Source organism: Vanessa atalanta, chromosome 4 (genome assembly GCF_905147765.1).
Source record: "Vanessa atalanta chromosome 4, ilVanAtal1.2, whole genome shotgun sequence".
NCBI lineage: Eukaryota > Metazoa > Arthropoda > Insecta > Lepidoptera > Nymphalidae > Vanessa > Vanessa atalanta.
In genome coordinates, this window is record NC_061874.1 from 3809091 (window position 1) to 3830100 (window position 21010).

Sequence of the window (21010 nt, forward strand, 5' to 3'; positions counted from 1 at the left end):
AGACCGAGTTCCGCAGTTTTCATTTAAGATATAACACTTTTTTAAATTTAGCTTCTTTCATGTATAAATTTACATTTGGAATGGATTTATAATATTAATTGATGCAATAGAATTTATTCGATTTTTAAAAATCCTTAATAAATCCATGTTTATGGTTTATAGAGTTGTATATTTAAATATACATTTGTGTGAAACTAAGTCCACGTGTTTGTGAAAATATTTGTCATCTCCCATATCTTGAGGAGTAATAATGTCATTGACTCCTAACCAACCAAATAGGATAGACAATAATTTAAAGACGGACATTGTCTCTGAAGTCTATTTAAAATATGTTTCATATGATTTTACATATAATGTACCTTATAATGACAACGTTACATTAAAATTGACCATCATAATTTGTTATTTATATACTTTTTTACAGAAACGTTTAATTTTTTACAAGTAAATAATAACTTCAGTTCTAAATCACACTCACGTGATATTAATCATTGCATATAGATAGATATTTGTGTGTTTTTATTTCTTAAATAAAATTATTAATAAATATATATATATATATATTCGTTCTAAAACAATAATGATAAAAAAAAATTATTTTAGAAAAGTCGTAGTCGACAAAGAAACATTTCGGAACGAACGCCTTAAAAAAATAAAGGACGAAAACATCGTAATGTTTGATAAATTTGATTTATAAAGCGCTATCACCAACGCCGGACGCCGGCCCTTCTTCCGGAATGTACCCGAACAAACATATCGAGTTCGGTTAATCGGCTGGACATTACCCTCACCCCACACCGGATATACAGCTCTGTATAGCGCAATCTCGTGAGATACTCGCCTGTCAGGGTAATAAGGAACGGACATTTAGAAGGTTAGAACGTACGCATCCTGTGTTTGATAATTTTTAATTGAAGTAAAATAAGTTGTGAAGAGTTAAAATAAGTTGTTATTATGAAATGTTATTAAGGGAACGATGGGAATGATATTTAGCTTTGTTACTATTACTATTTGTTACTAACAAAATAAAAAAAACGAATTACAGAAAAAATAACTGATATTATAAATGAGAAAGTCAGTTCGTTCATTTATTACATTTTTACGTCTTATCTACTTAGTTACTCACTATGTAATATTGCAACCACGTTTTAAGGTTACAGATAAGGGCATAGGTTACCTAAGATCCGACCCCTCATATTGCGATGTATAGTATGCATTTTATACAAATAATTGGCTTTTAAGCTCGTACCACATTTCACTATCACCGAATAACTGATAGTTTTTTTTTAAATATTACTGTATAAATTTATCCGTCACGTTTGCACCATATGTCATATGAGTGACCACGGCAGGTGTAACTTTGTTGAAACGGCGGGAAAAGTAACAGAAAGGCATGTTTGCGGTAGAACCCCGAATATAATATTCGAAATGGACACACGAGTTTTGTTAGATTATTCATATGTTGTACATTTTTAAACAAAGTCTCGGTATTATACAATAGTTTATAGTATATCACTGAATATGGGCTTTTTTCTACGCGTTTCAATAAATAATATATCAATCTCATACTGTCCTTTTCCAATAAAAACACAATTTTTCTTTAATTAAAAAAAAAAAACAAATAAAGATTAACACATCTATATCAACCTGATACTATATCGCACGATAAAAATCCTATTATGACTACTTTTAGAAACTGAACAAGAGATATTGTCATGCAAAAGTTTGTGAATATACATTAGTGTGCGCCTCTGACTCCCAAGGTCCGATAGGATGAGATAGAACGGGATAGGATGGGATAGGGTGGATAATCTGTCACATACGAACAGAAATCAGGTGTAAGACAAAGGCTTTACTGCATTTGATTTCAAAGCAACTGGCATGTAACACCTACAAATCAGAGCTACTGGAAATTTCTCTGAAAAACCAATAACTTTTTATAACCCCAGAATAAACGAGACATGCGATGAAATGTTAAATATGTTTTTGCAATTAAAAACACATGAGTTTAATCGATCAAATTGGATCTATTAACTCATTTTTTCCCAAGACACAATAAAGAGCGTTATGGGGCGTCATTGTAGATGTTAAAAAAAATATAGAATTTATTAAAATATAAAATAAAATGTTCTTTATGCTATTAGATATTTTCAAAAAAATAATACAATTTTAAATATATAACATAAACAACATAATTAGGTATATATTTACTCTTCTACAAATTACGGACATCAAACTATGAATTTTGTCAAAAATTTGAACTCATTAATAGAAAATTATTCATTAATCATCATAATTCATCAATCAAACATAAATACTCCTATATATCTTTATATATATACGTATGTAAAATCATTGGTGCACCTTTAAGTGATCGTGTCATTTTTGAACGAGTTGAACGACTTAGGTCATATTCAATACGAGCAAGAAACTCAGTAGTTACTATTTTTTATCAAGCTCTTACATGTAACCATCATGTATAATTAAATGAATGTATCCTATATAAGAATCAATGAATACTAGCTCAACAAGTTATTTTGTATTATATCAGCATAACCAATAACCAAACATTTTAATATCAATATACCAGTACGTCTAATTTACCCTACCTTTGATATTTCCGTTGTTTTTTTTTTCCAAAACGAATCCCCAACGAAATGCCTTCGCGATAATGTAACCTTCCAATATATCGGCTTCGGTTAATGGGGTGGACGTTATGGTGAAACGTTTGGCAGCTTTTAGCTAGATTACTATAGGTCCAGTAAGTGTGATGTCAGTTAGTTTCGGATGATATTAGTAATTTCGCTGACATGCTTCGTTTACTCGAATAACGCTCGATCCACACTATTGGAAGGATTCATAAGTGTCTGGTCGGGTTCGTTCTGAGATAAGAATTTTAATATTTTCAAAAGAATTTCGTCGGAAGGCGATTTTAAATGAAATCTCTCGTTTCATATTACCTCATTTGGATAATAAAAGGTATAAATAGATTGTTAAATTCAAATTTTACATTTTAGCTTAGTTTTTGATACCATATTATTTTTATTATAATTACGTCAAATTCAATTGGACATAATATTATTGTATGTAAAAAACATCTTGTATCGAAATAGCGGGTTACGCATTATATGCGCGAACAGACTTTTTTTAAGACGTTTTTGGCAACAGCATTTTCTTTAAATATACTTAAATTTTCGAAAAAAATTGTATCGTATTGTGAAGACAAAAGTCCGTAATGGTCTATTGTAATAGAAGTTATAAGAATACATTTGATTATTATCTGACAGGCTGAATTGATGGAAGTTATACATAATGTCAATTGTATGCGGGCGTGGATTTATTAACTGACTCTGGTATTGTATTGTCATATTATATTGTTGCCATAGTAACGCGATAAGAAGCCACTGCATGACAGTGTTACTAGGCAATATTTATGATTCCAACTGCATTTGTATACTTTGTTTAAACTGCAACTAAAATTTGCCTCGAGCTTCTAAGGTTGCAGATCCTGAAACCTGAGTTGGCATCCCGAGTCAGCCTCATCAAAATTAATGAGTTTTTTTGTCAAGAAATTCTCAGTACTAACTGGAATATGGAAGTTTGTAATTCCAGTTTCTATTCCATTCCAGCCGATTCGAGTATGGGAATAGAGAGCACTATAATTTCGCACACACTTACTGCAATATTTCTTGCGCAAATTTTTGTGTTGCAAGTCTAAATAAATGTGCATCGAAAATGTTTGTCTAAATTTAATTATATTCCAATATAGGAAGAATAATTAAAAAGATTTCGTTTATATTTATCTGACTTGAGTCTAAAAATAAGGAAAGTTAAAATATTTACCCTAATTCACGATCATATATATACCTGACATATATACCTGATTAGAATTCAATAAAGTAACTTATCATTATAAAAAACGTTTAAAGGCTGTACATTATATTGCTATTTACTTATTATGCTTAGAATATTGGAGAGAATGCAGACTTCTATATGGTAATAAGTTAAAATTATCAGAGATACCTGCGAATATATTGCGCAGAAGATAACTACAGTTCTACATAAACTCTTGAAATACTTCGAAAGAATAAGTTTTTGTTAAAAAAATAAAAACGCTTATTCAAATGTTCGCGCCTTCACCAGTTGGCACCGATCTTTGAATATCAATTTTTTTCCTAAAACCGCAACAGCGGTATCACGACCGACGATAAAAAGTACTAACTTTTGTAACACTATGAAAATAAATTATGCAGTAATATAAACTAAAATGAGACAAGTATTATATATAGCTTGTATATAATTAGAGTATTAAATATTATGCTTTCATTAAAACTTGAACAACTTTCGTAAATAAACCGATAAGAAATTCACAATTCATAGCGATTTTATATTTAATAAAATAATACTGGCCAAGTGCGAGTAGGACTCGCGCCCGAAGGATTCCGTACCATTATGTATAAAAACGGCAAAAATAATCATGTTTGCTGTATGGGAGCCCACTTAAATATGTATACTATTCTATTGTTTAGTATTTGTTCTTATAACTGTGACAGAAATACATCATCTGTGAAATGTCAACTATCTAACTATCACGGTTGATGAGATACATACAGCCTGGCAGATGGACAGACAGACGGACGAACAACGGAGTCTTAGAACCCTTTGGGTACGAAACCCTAAAAGGGATAATTTATTTATAGTTAAATCTATAATATATGTATAAAACACCGCGATTTTTAATACTGTATAAAGAAAAAATCCTAAACAGTATTAATATTTCCTTGGCATAAATTCTAAATGTATTAATTGGTTCAAAGTTACGAGCAGGATGCTATTACAGAAACGATTACCTGGGTAACATTATTGTTTACTTTGCTAAGTCGAAAACTTCTAGTACTAAGTTTGTCTTCACTAATATTATTATATTATATACATAATATATATACGACTGAGAACCCTCTTCTTAGTATCATTATACTCGTATTTAAATGCAGTGGACGAGAATACCACTATGAGTATTTGAATATCGAACACATTTGGATGATGTAAAAATTTTATACGTAAATACGTACAAAATTTTGCATTCACATAAACGCAATTTGTTTATCTTTTGTTTAAAATCGTGTCTTTTTGCATGTCAAACCAGTGAATCAGTATTGATACAAAGATACCCTCAAAAAAGTCAAACAAATGGTAACTTTTTCATATCATTTAAATAGTCACATTAATAAAACGATTCCAAAAATTTAGTTTCATTTTTGAGCTAACACAAAATATATTTACTAAGCAATGTCCAGATATATAATATTTAACTTTATATGGAATATCAAATTATAGGAATAAAATATAGCTATTCGTAAAGTTAAATTCAAGCATCAAGTAAATTTTAAAACAAACAAATTTGTTGATGCATTTTCATTCCAGGCAGGTTGCAAAGGCGTTGTTTGTTTAAGTACTCTCGATTTCGAGTTTACTTTCAGATGTACCTTTTGCCGTTGCTTTTTAAATAAAGCTTATAATATCTGTTGAAAAGTCTGACCACCACGTAAAGCCACCAAGTAAAAGGGAAGTATTATATAAAACACAAAAGATATTTTTGTTTTGGAATACTTTATTAATTTAGTATTTTATGATAATGGCCGCAAGTAACACTATGTACAAAAGAAACAGAATTATGTCAACTAAAGTTGATGGTTCACTTAAACGTAGGTGGAGGTGACTTTATACAATAATGAATGAAATAAGTTTCTGATGGTATAAAAAATTCTGCTGATATAAATGAATATGCCTGGAAAAAATACAACTCTACCTCTTTAAACAAAAACACCAGAGCGCTCCAGTACAGTACAAACGCAGACGTTTAATTTAAACTTTCTGACGAAATTTATAAAGTTTAATACAAATATTATTCCCAAGAGAACGTTATATGTCTAGAGAAGAAAGGACAAGATACTTGGCCTCACCTCCGTAGCCATTTACCACTCTTCAGTTCAAGCGAGTATACTCAATTATACACTCATGCCAAGGGGCTCTTATGTGTAACACAAGTTTGTAAGAACTGCGTAAGCTTCTTGATACTTTGGGAGTGATACGAACATTAGTGTTAGGTCGATCGGGAATTTTGATAAAGTTAATTGATAGCTTCAAAAATGATCTTTAATTCAAAGTTCAATGATGGGATGTTAAAAAATTTAAATGATATAGTTCATAACCTACTATGTTATGAACCTTATTATTTTAATTATGTTATATTTTTGTTAAATATTTTAATTATTATATATCGCATATACCGTACGGCACAAAATAACAGACGTAATAAACATAATATGTCCTGCGTATATATATTTTTTAATCAGTCATATAAAAACATGTTTAAAAAAAAAAGTTGGATCTTAATCATAGGAACTATCAATTTAGTAACAACAATATAACTATTTAAATATGACAAAACACTCATTTAAACAGATACAGATCAAAATTTAAAATAGTTTATAAATCATGAACGCTTCGAATGGTGGCAATAACGCTAGCAGCATTTCCTCGTTGAATCACAATTCCGATATTCTGGGCGAAAATGAACCAGCCCTCTCGTTTAACAGCGGAGGCAATAAGACGGTTTGTTAAATCTTTTAGAAATATTAGAAATGTTTTTATATTATGATTATTATTTAAATCAGTAAATTTTCAATAGATAACTGATAACATAAATCTTTCATGTTTACTTATCTTTCGTTAGGTATGTTCAAGTTGGAATTGACTATTAAATTGGGTACTCGAGCTGGTTTAACAACTTCAACTACACTATCCGAAGGGATTGTAACATAGAAGTATTGATTTTATTGAAGATATAACTAATCCGTCCGTTTATTGGAAAATCCCTGAGGTACTTACAATTTGGTCCGTAATCTCTCATTCAACAAAAGAAGCCCAATAGGGTCTTAGGCTCGTTATTCATTTTTATTAACTAAAAATAATCTTAGGGTTATATATTGTTGCCTATTATGCTAATAAAACCCTTTAAAAAAATATGTACCGTGTCAATAATCTGAAAATTTACATTTAACAATTTATCATAATATATACCTATTATCTTAGTAATGAATTTTAATTAATAAAAATTACGGTAAATAGATTCCTTTTTTGTTTATTTAAAATTTTTCGTAAAACAATAATATTATATAATTTATTTTAAACTGAATATTGCTGTTTCAAATTGTATTTACAATTCGCCTCGTGATCTTTAGTGAAGGGAAAAATCGTGACGAAACGTACACGTGTCGAGATAAATCTTAGACATATCCGCCAACTCGCAGAGGAACAGCTTAAGCTCTGAATTCTATCAAACAAGAAGCCTTTATTTTGTATAGCAAAGAGCTGTTCGTTTTTGTTTTAGGGTTTCATCTTTTTATAATTTTCAAAATAAGTTTTCAGATTTCACTCTTCGACTTTGGAACATCCCCAAGTGTTGACCGGCGGGACACGTTGCTGATAATTCGTAATTTGTTTTTAAGTTGTTCGAGGAAATATGCTGAACGCTATGTGAGCCGTTTCCCTATATTTTCATTAAAGTTCTTGGGTAAGTATGTTAGTCGAACTTTCTTGTTGTTAGTCTTGAGTGGTTTTAATCCTTAATAAGTCAATTCCTTGAGTGTCCAGATATATAAGTATTATATACATGGACATTTCTTGTTCATTTAATATATGAAGGGTCTATTTAAAGATTGTATTATTACTTTTCATTTTTTTACATTACCAGCCAGTAAATTTTTCACTACTGGGCTAAGGCCTCCTTTCCCTTTGAGGAGAAAGTTTGCATATTCCACCACGCTGCTCCAATGCGAGTTGGTGGATGTTATTCGTATATTTTATATAGTATTACATTACTGTATAATAATAAATGGAGTTCCTATTTAAAAATTTTAACATGTATCTTATTATTACATAGTAATAAAGTATATTGCTAATGACGCAAAAACATTTAATAAAAGTAAAAATAACGGAGCGTAAATTTCCCAATTTTGGGCTAAGGTATTTTTTTTATTTTAAGTAGAAGATTTAAGCTTATTAAACCACGATGCTCCAATGACCGTTGTTGGGTTCACATGTAACGAAGTTTTAGTGAAATAAGACTCAGACACGTTTCCTCACGATGCGAAGTATTTACTGAACTTGGCTTACGACATATTGCCAAATCAGTCTGTTTTAGCAGAGTGTATGGGCAGAGCAATCCAGTGAGTTGATACATTACTGACGTATGGCATGACTGCGACCCTCTGTTATATTCTTGTTTTGGGCACCTGATTTTATAAATGAATTATTTTACAGTTTAAGTCAAAATTAGTAAAAAAAATATTACATAAGTAGACATTAGCAGTAAAAATGTTAGAAAATCATTTTTAAACTTACTAATAATAATTTGAGTAGTACAATTTTTTCGTTTCTATTTACGGGGCAATTTCCAAACTAATAAACCCTTTTTTTATTCCAGTAGAAAGCTACATTAATCCGGAATGTTCTAGAGTATTAATTGTATTTATATCATATAACTTTGCATGCGTGCGAAGTCGGGGTGGGTCGCTAGTTATTGATATATTTGCTATATTAAAATTGATATAAATAACGTAGTCGATGTGATTCAAATGAATAGTAGAGAAATGAGAGAGAAAAATTATATTTTCGCATTTAATTTTCCTTTTCAATTAAAATAAGGAAAATATCGTTTCAAAAATATATTTAACGGGCAGATTTTAAAAATAACAGAGAAAACTGGAATAGCTATTATTTAAATATATAATGTTTCTTTTAATATCAGAGGACGCGCAATTTAATTAGGTTTTTTCTTTGAATCATTTTGTTTTAAAGCAAAAGAAAATAACACCCTGCCCGTCCTTCAACATTAAATTCCATACCTGATATTAACAAAAATGGTTATAATTTTACCTTTAAATGCAAAGATCACGAAGTTCACGTTAATTTTACATAATAAACTTGTAATCTTTATTAAGGTAACAGGGCATAATTTTACATCAATTTTAGCAACAATCATTATTTGCCTATATTATATAATTACGTGCCTGTTTAAGTTAAAAAAAAAAAAAACTCATTTGATATACATAGCTCTGTTTGTAATGCACAGAACTCAACATTACATCAAATAAATATAATGTACACCTATCTGTTAATTACAGTCTTCTACAAAATGTACATCACAACGCATTAATGACATATTACTAATTTAATCCAACCAGCTCGCATCAATGACATGAATATTATGAATATGTCAACTGAGTAATTTTACACGTATTCCAATACAGATTAATTGTCCGCCTGTCTCTAGGGGCATGTTCATAAATTAACTACAGACATAAGTCCCCAGTGGTGAAGTTACATTATTACAGTTGCATATTCGAACAGACAAGTTAGACAAAGTTTTAGATATTGCCATTTATTATCTATAATGCGTGAATATAATGCTTTTGTCAAATCTCTATACAATATACGTTACACTTTTTTATCGATTGCCAAAAGTCTGCTACCGATTCGGAAATAAGCACTTCGAACCTAAGAACCGACGAAAGAAACTTAGCGGTTTTTGTTTTTCAAGTTTTCACAATGGTTGTTATTGAAAAATCAGTTTAATTGTGATTGTCACAGAGCAGAAATTTAATTCAAATATTTTTATAAGAATATATTTGGTATTTTCCGGTTCACATGTTTATCCAACATTAGAGCGTCATGAAATAAACTTAAAACATTCTCCTGAAGAGGAAACGAGGTATATTGAAGCAGATAGGTCGTGTATGCTCCTCCTTGATACAATTACTACTCACAATTTCCACAGTAGCCCATGCTATTCTTTGCCAATAAACAGCTTGAAACATTAATATTCAGAGACTACGCCAATCATAATTGATATTCTCATAATACAAACAGACGAAAATTGACAGATTGACAATGAATATAATATAATATATAATCGCGCGATCAGAATGGGATGCGACCTTCTTGAACTGAGACATGCGCTGTCCTTTGCGGTAGCGTCGGCAAATTCGTTCAAACGCTCGTGAGACGTTTATACTAATTTGTCAGTTTGGATTTTTGTTCGAAATAATAAGTGACAATGTGAACGTCTCTTAAATATGATTATATTAGTGAAAATATTAGAGAGGCAGATATATACATATAGGCTAAATATACTAACAACTATATGAAAATTAGTCTTGCAGTTAAATAATCCCCTTATTGGTTTGGAATTGTTAGTCAGTATTGCTTAGAAATTCTTTGCTAACGCTCAATAGTTTAAGAGCTGTCATTTTCGATAGACCGTGACAAAGTTCCAACTCATGCTCATAGCGCGATTATACGAGACAGCCTTAAGTCGTACATGAAATGTCGTAAGTACGTAGCAGAATAGAAGTTAAACTAGACATTATAGCTATTAAGACAAAAGAAAATCAAAAGCGAGACCGTCACGCAACGTAACTTACTTTCTTTGCATTTTGTCGCACAGAGACAAAACCATTTCCTTTACCGTATTGCTTTTATTTTGCAAATCGAGTATTTCTTCATGTTTCGTTATAATATTGGAAAAATAATCAAAAGTAATGTACATAATTAAGTACGGCCTATATATAACTATTGTTTAAAATTATTTGAATCTAATATGCCTTAGATATTTCTAAGGATCTAAAGTTTATTGAATACACTTCTAAATGTATTGAGTTCGTACATAATTTAAATTTCAGAAGGTTCTCAGAAATTTAATTTAATTAATAGTAAACAAGAGATTTTAGATACAATGTTATTTGATTTTAAAATTAAACATAATGTAAATATATACTGTACTAGCTAAACCTGTGGCTTTACCCGCGCGAAATTTATAAAACACAAATATCCAAACCCTGTTTTACCCTCTTATGGGTGGAGTTTCGTAAAATCCGTTCTTAGCGGATGTATAAAACCTATTAGGAACCTGCCAAATTGCCAAGTTTGTGGGTGTTATAGTTTCTGTGATTTCGTGATGTGAGTGGTATTTCACTTTTATATATGTATATAGAATTTCAAGGTGACAAATTCGTATAATTCCAATAAGCTGCTCCAATAGTTTGTGAATAAACATATAAACACATTTAGCAATTTTATCCAATACATGCAGGTTTCCTATAACGATATTTTCCTTCAGCATCAGGAGATGGATTACAAACATAGATTAAGCACATGAATATGCAAGTGTTCTTCGCCTTAGCCTTTTATGCCGTTTTTATACGCAGTGTCTAGTATTTATAACTTAAATGTCAGTTCTGATTTTGTACTTTCAAACTGTGTCGATCATAGAGCGACATCTCAGCGAGAACCCATTAAAACTTCGTTCAGACGTTTTTAAATAAATCATAAGAAGTTTGACAGTCATAAATAATATATTTATTTTTATCTGTATATATTTAAGTTTTTTTTTTTTATAAGTAGCAGAATTCAATTAGAGTAGTACTTACACAGTTTTATAGTTTTGGGGAAGTAGATGTTTGTAGACGTTGCAATAATAACTTAACAATTATTACATTTTCATTCCCGATTGGGAAATCGGTGGCCATTCTTGTTATATATTTATTTAAACAAGCCGAAATGGCGCAACGATTCCATTGCTTAAATCTTGCCCAAAGATGGTGGATTGAAAACTCAGGAAAGCATATTTTCATGTATTTAATTTATACTTACAAGATAGCGATAGTGTGCTTGATTTTGAAGGAAAACCTCGTAAGGAAATGAAAATCTGGCTGTGTATCCATACCATTCCACATTGAAACTACATGATGGAATTCGCTCCTAGCCTTCTCATCAAACAAAGACTTTAGGTCAGCGTTGGAAAATTTAAAAGCTGTTTCTTATGCTTGCAATTTATTATTTATTCAACTAGGCTGAGTAACAAAATTTTATAACAAACTACCACGTGGAAATTATTAGAATTCGATAATTACACTGAATTTGTTCAGCCGACAATGAGGTTTTATATATATTTTGAAAGAAAAGTTATACAGTAATAAAGAATTACAATTGCTTTATTTTCAAAGTTATACTGAAATTTGTTGTTTTGCTGAGTATGTAGGTATATAATGACTGGCGTATTTTAATACAGTTTTATATTTGAAATAGACAAAAGTGTAGACACATTTGTAGAACCTTGTTAAACTCAAGTTTGACTTTAAACCAATTACGCAAGACATAATACTAAAAATAATACGGTATAGGTACCGTAGCAAATACAGTCAGATAAACTATATACTAACCTGGAACCCTTTATATAATAAAAATTTACTGCTAAGATTTAAAAACTGTTTCTACCAAATCGACTGCTATATTTTACTAGTTTTAGTATAGTACTAATTAAGTAGTAAGATAATAGTTAAGGCACTTCACATTGCGATAAAGCAGTTTTTTTTTTTGAATAATATCCATTACTTGACACATGCTACCTGTTGATGTTGATGACACTATTCCAGAAACTTTCATAGCCGTGCCAGCAGCATACCAAGTTACATTCAAAAATAAACAATGTGGGAACGCATAAAATACGAACAAGAAGCATTGCAATAATAAATCGTAATATTTTTTATTTTTTTTGTTAACCCAACTCACTTTTTATGCCAGAAGTTTTAATGTACGCGCCAAAGACAACTGTACAAAGTTGCAAATTCAATCGATCCAACGATATATGAACGTAGAGGGTACGAAATTTTTTAAATTGACTGCCTCGTTGGTCTTGTGGCTAGATATAAAGCTACAGCTTCAAAGGTTCTGGGTTCAAGCCCCAGTTAAGTCGATAAATAATCAGAGGGGTTTTCTTTTGAAAACTGTTCAGTCACAACCCGAAATCTGGAATTTTGAGATATGTACACTCCCGAGTCTTAGAAATCATATCAAATCAATCTAAATTTTATTCAAGTAGGCTTTTACAAGCACTTTTGAATCGTCATTTAAACAACTATATTAAGTGAACCAGTTCGGATGTAGATTCTACCGAGAAGAACCGGCAAGAAACTCAGTAGTTACTCTTTTTCAACATTTAAAAATACAGTCATGTTAGGTAAACACAATTATATAATAAGCACGTAAAGGCTGATTTATTTGCGGTCGGGTTGGATTTACCGTCCTATCGGGTTATGAGAGTGAGGGAATAAAAGTGCATCTGTGTTTGTGCACACATTTGTGCACTGGTTGGTTCGTTGGTCTCAAATATGTAAGAAGTCTAATTATAGGACGCGAAGTCACATTCAACTAATATGTTATTATTTTATTTTACATTTTTATTTTGTCTTCTTTTTTCGAATGTAAATTCAACGATGACAAAAAGAGATAGATCAGTGATTAGCTAATCAACCACTGAACAAAGTTTATAAGTGACCCAGTAGACACTAAGACAGGAGAAGTAGACACGGTAACTGCAATAAAAAGGGAAGACGATTTAAATATTAAAAATTGACAAGCAGATGTTGCTCGGCCATTGGAAAAAATAACGTACGCCGGAAGTTTGTGTAATTATGCGCGCAAGGCACATTGCAACTTATCGTAGCGTATCACGGATGGCGGCTTATGCGCACTGCTAATGAATATTAAAATGTTAACGTCCTGCCTTAGAGGTGATTCATAATAATGTTTATTTATCTATAATAAACGACACTGATCAAGATACCCAAGACGAAATAATTGCCCTCAGAATTATTTCCGAAAATATGTAATATAATGTATGAGTCTTCAGACCACTTCGTCTAACATTTAATTTCCAAAGATTAAATTAATAAAATGAGTTTATGTATCAAACCAAATTAATATACCAGAGCTATGATAGTCCTGACCGATTTTAGCCACGACGGTGAATCTCAAGAGAGATCAGCCAACTACGCAGACATCATAGTGCATACTCTTTATGCCCTCTATATACATACAATAGACTTGAGTAATAGAAAACTAAAAAGGATAAGGACACACATATACGGTCAGCATAAACACACACAGATAACTTACAAGGGGTCAACCATCAAAACAAAATATGGCATAATCAACATCACAGCTGTCGCTAAATTTATATTTAATGAGGATGAGATTATTTTATTACTCTTAGTACAGTTTCATACGTACATTTACATATATTTAGTGCTTATTTGAATACTTTCTTTTTTTAAACATTATATTATACTTTAAGTATTAAGCTGTGTCAAAATACTGTACGTTCAAGCCACAATCAACTCTTAGTTTTCGTGTGAGTTTTAGAATTCATATCGTGCTTGGTGGTGAAGGAAGTAAATGTGAGGAATCCTGTTATTATGAAATTTAGTCGCACGTGTTAACAACACGTTGTGAAAAATGTTTCAAGTCTTCTTCTCAAGAAGTGGAATATTAAGAGTATATTACTTATACTTTACTACAAGCGTATAGTACTATAACTACAAATTATAAATACGTTATCAAGTCGTCTAAGAATTATCACTACGATTTTATGAATATCAATTGATTTAACAGTTGCGGGTTTGTCCCACGTTGAATATTATAGGTTTGTCACGATTTGAGTGTTTGTATCTGGCGTGTTTCTGTATCCCGAGTTACGGTCCAGTTCTAACCGATAAGTGTTAGGTATATATTGGTATCTATATAGTAGTTCTATTTAGTATTATCATTATTGACATTTTGTAATGCTTAATACAGACTATATCAAAATATTTCCATCTAAATAATACAATTTTCTAAAAACGTTTTTAGTATATAATCTATACTAATATAATAAATGTGACAGTACCTCTGTCTGTCTGTATGTCGCTCTTTCACTATCAAACCGATGAACCGGTTTTGATGATAATTGCATATGAAGCAAACTTGAACTCCAAGGAAGAACATAGCCTACATTTTTCGAGGGCGACAACTAGAATATATATGTATATATAAGACGTTGTGGCTTTGTAAGATACATTACATTCCCTACTCAATCAATGCATTGCCAACCTCGACACAATAAATACTACGAAGGTACTAGGGCTACCTCTGATGGCCTAATAATTTATCATTACCCGCCTTTATCCATTTTTACTTAATGATAAGGCAAGCGCAAGTTCGTTTGTGTATACCACCCAATCATCATTTATTCTTGAAATAAAACTAGTTTTTTAACGGATTTAATCGCGTATATTAATTATTTTTAACATCCCGACGTTTCGAGCACTTTGCAGTGTTCGTGGTCACGGGCAGACTAAGGTGACATTTGTCTGTTCGAATTAAAAAGAAAAATATTATTTACAACTACCGCCAACGATTTCTTAATTTGTATCTTGAGTAGCGTTCCGGTTGCACGCAGAAGGCACTAACTGTATCCTTAGGTCTTGCAGTCTGTTGGATTTGGGATTTTAAATTTTTAATAAGTGGATCCCAAGTGTTAGAAAGTCTCCAACCATCTTCTCTATTGAAGTTCGGATGTTTTTGAATTTCAATAGCCTCGCGTATCATTCTAGGAATGAATCTGTGTTCTCTAGCGAGGATCTGTGGTTTATCAAATCGAATAAAATGGTTAGGTTTATCCAGAGCATGTTCACAGACTGCAGACTTTGAAGAACGCCTATTTTTGACATCTCCTATATGTTCCTTGACCCTAGTACTGATACTTCTCTTTGTTTGACCTATGTAAGATAAACCACACTCACATTCGAGTTTATATACTCCCGCAGTTTGTAAAGGGATATTACTCTTGATAGGTCTCAACAAGTTTTTAATTCGAACAGACAAATGTCACCTTAGTCTGCCCGTGACCACGAACACTGCAAAGTGCTCGAAACGTCGGGATGTTAAAAATAATTAATATACGCGATTAAATCCGTTAAAAAACTAGTTTTATTTCAATGTGTAATAATCGCGAAAATCTAAGACAACATTATCATTTATTCTTACTCTAAAGAGTATTTCTTAGAATTATTATGTTCCAGTTTGAAATATGAATAAGCAAGTATAACTCCAAGCACAAGGGACATAATTTTGTTAGTTCTCAAGGTTGGTGCGCGGCAGCGAGTTAATATTTCTTACAGTGTTACTGTCTATGGGTGGTACTGACCACTACCAATCAGGTGGTTCATTTGTCAGACCACCTGTCTGTAATAAATTTTAATAAGGTATGTAACAGCTCTTAGTGCTCTACTATTGTACCACATGGTACCTGGTACGAAGTCAGCACCGAACCCGCAAATAAAAACATAATTATTATACATTAAACACATTAAATAACCCGTCGCTAAGTACATAACCTAAATGATTTACAGATACCGTAAACATAATGTAACTTCACAAAGTTTAGACAGTGCGAAATTTATAATAAGGGTCGTTTTATCTATTGTTCATATACGGTACTGTTTGTTGTCTTGTTGTCACAAACTTGTGTTTTAGGCTCCGTTATGTACTTGATATACGTTGAAAATCTAATGAGTTTAGGGAAATAAATTTACATGAATTTTCTTTTACGCATATTGTATATCGTTTATTTTGTTAGAAGTAAACTAACGGCCCTTTAATGGCCTAAATTCGAAAGGCTTTCTTTTGTTTTTTTATAAGATTACACATTTCTAGTGTTGATTCGTGGATGTTACAAAATTTATTCCGGCACATGAAGCTTTTGTCACGATGCTTTCCTTCACCTCTAAATACGACATAAATCATCTACGCTTTGAGCACACGAAAACTCCATGAACTTGTCCAGATTTAACGACCATTACGTCACGTGTACCAATCCACAACCAACTCCTAAACTGAATCACAATAATAATATTATTTTTTTATTAACTAATTTGTTGTCAAAATTTATTTTAATTTTTTAGTATAAATTATTTTAATTATATAATATATATTTTTATCAAAATCAAATCTAGTATATGTTCACGAATCCGACCCAATTGTAGAGTAAGCAGTAATTACCTATAATTAAACGAGCAATTAGTGTACATGTAAGTGAATATAATTGTATCTATTCATGTGTTAGTTATTATTTTTGTTGGCAATTCTAAAAGGTAGTCCAGTATGCCTTTTTTCGATATTAGGCTATTTGACAAATATCATAAGAACATTTATTACAATTTAAACCTTTATATCGTCCTCATTATGTTATTAGAAGGACTTTAAAAGTGTGTTAGCGTTAGATAATCAAAAAGGTTTCATTTACTTAAAAAAAAAAAATTACAATCCGTTGAAGATTCCAAGGCCTACCTGTAAAAGCATACGTGAAAAAATATTAATATTTACTTTTCAATCGGATGGATGATTAAATATAACTACTGAGTTGGTAAATTTACATTTAATTATCTAAAATAATAATTATTCAAAACTGTTTGCTACAGCCGTCTTGATAAAGTCCATTTTGATTTGTTTAAATACATTGACTTATATCTTTTTTTATTGTACTGGTAGCTTTACGTACATTATATGTATGTAATATATAAACTGATTACTAATTACTGAAACCCAAGCTTCCTCGTACCAAGTTTTAACGAATCGATGAAATCGTATAAGATAAATTAAAACTTCTGTATCAAGTATAACATGACGTAAAAAGTATTTGTTTCAAATTATGTAAGTTACAGTACCTGTATAGAAAATAGATTAATCTCTATAGATACCGGAGTACGTTAATACGTCATGGTTGAATGAAACATACAACATTGTTATTATAATTTACATTAAAATAACATCATAGTATATTTTGATATTCTATGCAAAAGCAAATAAAATACGTATTCTAAATTCCGGGAATGTACATTAAAGAGTTGAAATATCAGAGAAGAAACGAACTTAAGAAGTTGCTTTTATTCGCAGCTTCGACAACTCCATTTGCGATTATAAGTATATTGTAGAGTTTAGAAAAGAGATAGATACAAACATCTTTGTATTAAAAGAGAATGTAAGCATTATACCTAAAAGGGTCCAGAGTTAGTCTTCACGCTTAATGTAATCATTAACGAGAGCTGAGATTCTTAACATCCGAAATTTAAGTAATATAGAACATACCTATAATTATAGTCGAGACTTCATAAAAAATAAAGTGCTTTTAGAAACGTCTGTTTGATAAAATTATTCGTAATTTTACCTTTGAAAATATTTCTTTTTGTTAGACTTTCAATTTATTATAAATATTAAGATATTCTAAGTTTAAACTTTAATATCTTTTTAAATTACAAGAAAAAATCTTATAAATTAACTTTGGCTTAAAAAAATAAATGTGTATCTTTAAAATAACGAAATTATAAATTATGTCAATTTATAATTATCTCTTTGACAGTAAATTAAAATAAGTAAATAGTTTTCTTTTACATTTTAAAGTTAGCACTTATCTTTTCACGCATGGAAGATTAACTCTGTCTCAGATATAATAAATGCATTAATGTAAATTACGAGGTATTTTACGAGGCAGTACATCCTTCGTTATGAATTTATTAAAAATAATAAAATATTATGAAATGTAATTCTAATTGTTTTTTTTTTTTCTAAATCACATACTATTTATTTAATAAATCCAAAAAGAGGGGAAAATACAAGAATGTACATGATTATTTAATACATTTTTTTCTAACTCCGAGGTATAATTATAAATTACAGATATAATATGGAGCCTAATATGTATAAAACATTCTAAGCCAATCCTAAATATATAACACTTGCGACCCGTCCCGTCTTCGCACGGGAACAATTTATTATAAAGTAAATTATATGATATAAATATAATTTGTACGCTTGTAATGTACCTTTCTACATAAGAAAAAAAAATTAGAATTGTATCATTAGTTCCGGAAATTACTACGTACTGACAAACAATTTCAATCTCTTTATATTATTAGTAGAGTTTACAGTGCTCATTATTATAATTATTTATACAAGAATATATGAATAATCGAAGACATTAATGGCTGAAGACAAATAATATAAACATTGATATTTTTGACATTGAAGATTATCTTAAATAAAATGTATAGAAATATATGCTAGATTTGTAGTTTCTTACACGTAATTTGATTTTTGGATGATTAGGTAACCTACGCGAACATACCTATCTTTAAACCCTTGGGTTATTGATGTTTCCATTCCAACACAACTTAGAGAGATTGCTTAAGGCGAATATAACGAATTTTAGTTTTGTCTTTAAAACGATCATAGCTTAGATATATTAAAAAAAAAGTGCGAGCCGTGGAAGATATTAAAAAAAATATATAATGTGGATTTGACTTCAGTATCAATAAAAATGTCAATTTTTTAATAAGGACTTAATGGACTTTAATCGATTTGTATATATTTAACTACTTTCCAATCGCGGTTTCGTTTGCGAGGGGATAGGTAGGTAGGTTGATTAGGTATTCCAGATAAAAAAGTAACATTTATGTTATTCCAAACTATTTCATTTAAAACCGTTTAACCGTTCTGGCGTGATTGGCTTTGGCATTTGTAATTTAGTAAGAACCGAGACAGGACTATATTATTTATAATTATTTGCCTTTATTATTTAATCTCTTGATAACACGATGATTTTATCTTTAATTGAAAATTATTATTATTTTTAATCAAATGTTCTTTATATAATTGTAAACGATATATTTATATTAAAATGACTAGCAAGAAAAGGGTTTTACGAAAAAAATGATTACATTTTTCATATCGATCATAATCCCTTCCTTTTGACGGCTCTTTGTAAGAGTTTGTCTAAAAAGACATTTTATCTGTAATCCCGGAGCTTAAACTCATTTTATTACGATCGTTGAATCTTGAAAAATTTACGTACTTTGAAAATAATATGTAAATATTTTTTGTAATATTTTAAAAGTATTTCGATTAATCTTATACCTATAACTTAAAAACATCATATTATTTTTAAGGTAAAGATTGTAGTAATTTGAATAAAGAATAATTACATTAATCAGAATTTAGAGGCATTTATATAAATTATATTTAAGAGATCATATTTAAAAATAAAAAAAAAATTAATATATTTTTGCGAAGTTTATCATCACTTTGATTCAGCGATCAATCATTCGAGGGTCTATCGCTAAGTGATTAAGTAGAGCACCTTCGAACTTAACTTTTTAAGAATGACAAAAACACTTAATTGAAGTTGACGTTTTTTTTATACTTAAAATTACATTTTTAATTTCACACTGAATTTTATTTAATAATTCGTTTAATTAAATATTTAAATAAATAATTAATGAAATTTTACAAACAATTTAAATACATTAAATCATGACCTTATTTAATTCCATTAAAATTGGTTCAGGAAAGTTTGAAATAAGAATACTATTATTTTACCTGTTACTTGAAAAAATAAAAAGGACAATGACCGTTTACAATTACAGACGGGAACAACAATATATGATACCTCACAGGAAATAGGCAACGGTTGAAATCAACGGACCACAACACATCCCCTTCGAGTCCAATTTGACCCTTATAACTTAACTTACCGTTAAAACAGGTTAACAGCCAAACGAACACCGCGCACAGATGCGTAAAGCGTTTATCTTTACGCCGCACCATTTTAACGTAATCATTGAACCACCATGCCACTAGAACCTCACTATCAAACGTGACGTAACATAAAGTTCGTCGTAACTGATTCACGCTTCGCCAGCGTATGAGACATCCGTTCACGGCAGCGACCGGCGTTCGACTGAAGCTACCAAAGCGAAGGTTTTCGGAGGGGGCAGGGTATCAAATGTTTTGTATCACGACACAGCTATTTACCCTGAGTGTCGAGACCACGTGTCCGTCTCAGTTGATTTTCATCCCATTAGACGTTGGCTTTTCATTTTTTATTATTGCTTAAGCGTCACCGATTGTGCTTGATTGGCTTCTATTAGCGCGCAATGAAATTTGCAAAGAAGTTTCAATAAATAAATTATTTACGATTCTATTTATGATTCATTTCTCGAAACGAATCTCGAAATTAATATTAATTTAAATTCAAGTGTTTTCTCAAGACCCGTATAGAGTTATTTTTGACCGT

The 21010-nt window shown here is 30.6% G+C and overlaps 1 protein-coding gene across 1 annotated transcript in view; it reads right to left on the bottom strand.

Moving 5' to 3' along the window:
* The window catches only part of LOC125077609, a 70456-nt gene extending 49793 nt beyond the window's left edge, over nucleotides 1-20663 (bottom strand). The window contains exon 1 of the mRNA XM_047689582.1: nucleotides 20469-20663. Within this exon, the coding sequence (XP_047545538.1) occupies nucleotides 20469-20541 (73 nt within the window). The 5' untranslated portion in view covers nucleotides 20542-20663. The remainder of the gene's footprint in view (nucleotides 1-20468) is intronic.
* Between the last annotated feature and the right edge of the window lie 347 nt (nucleotides 20664-21010).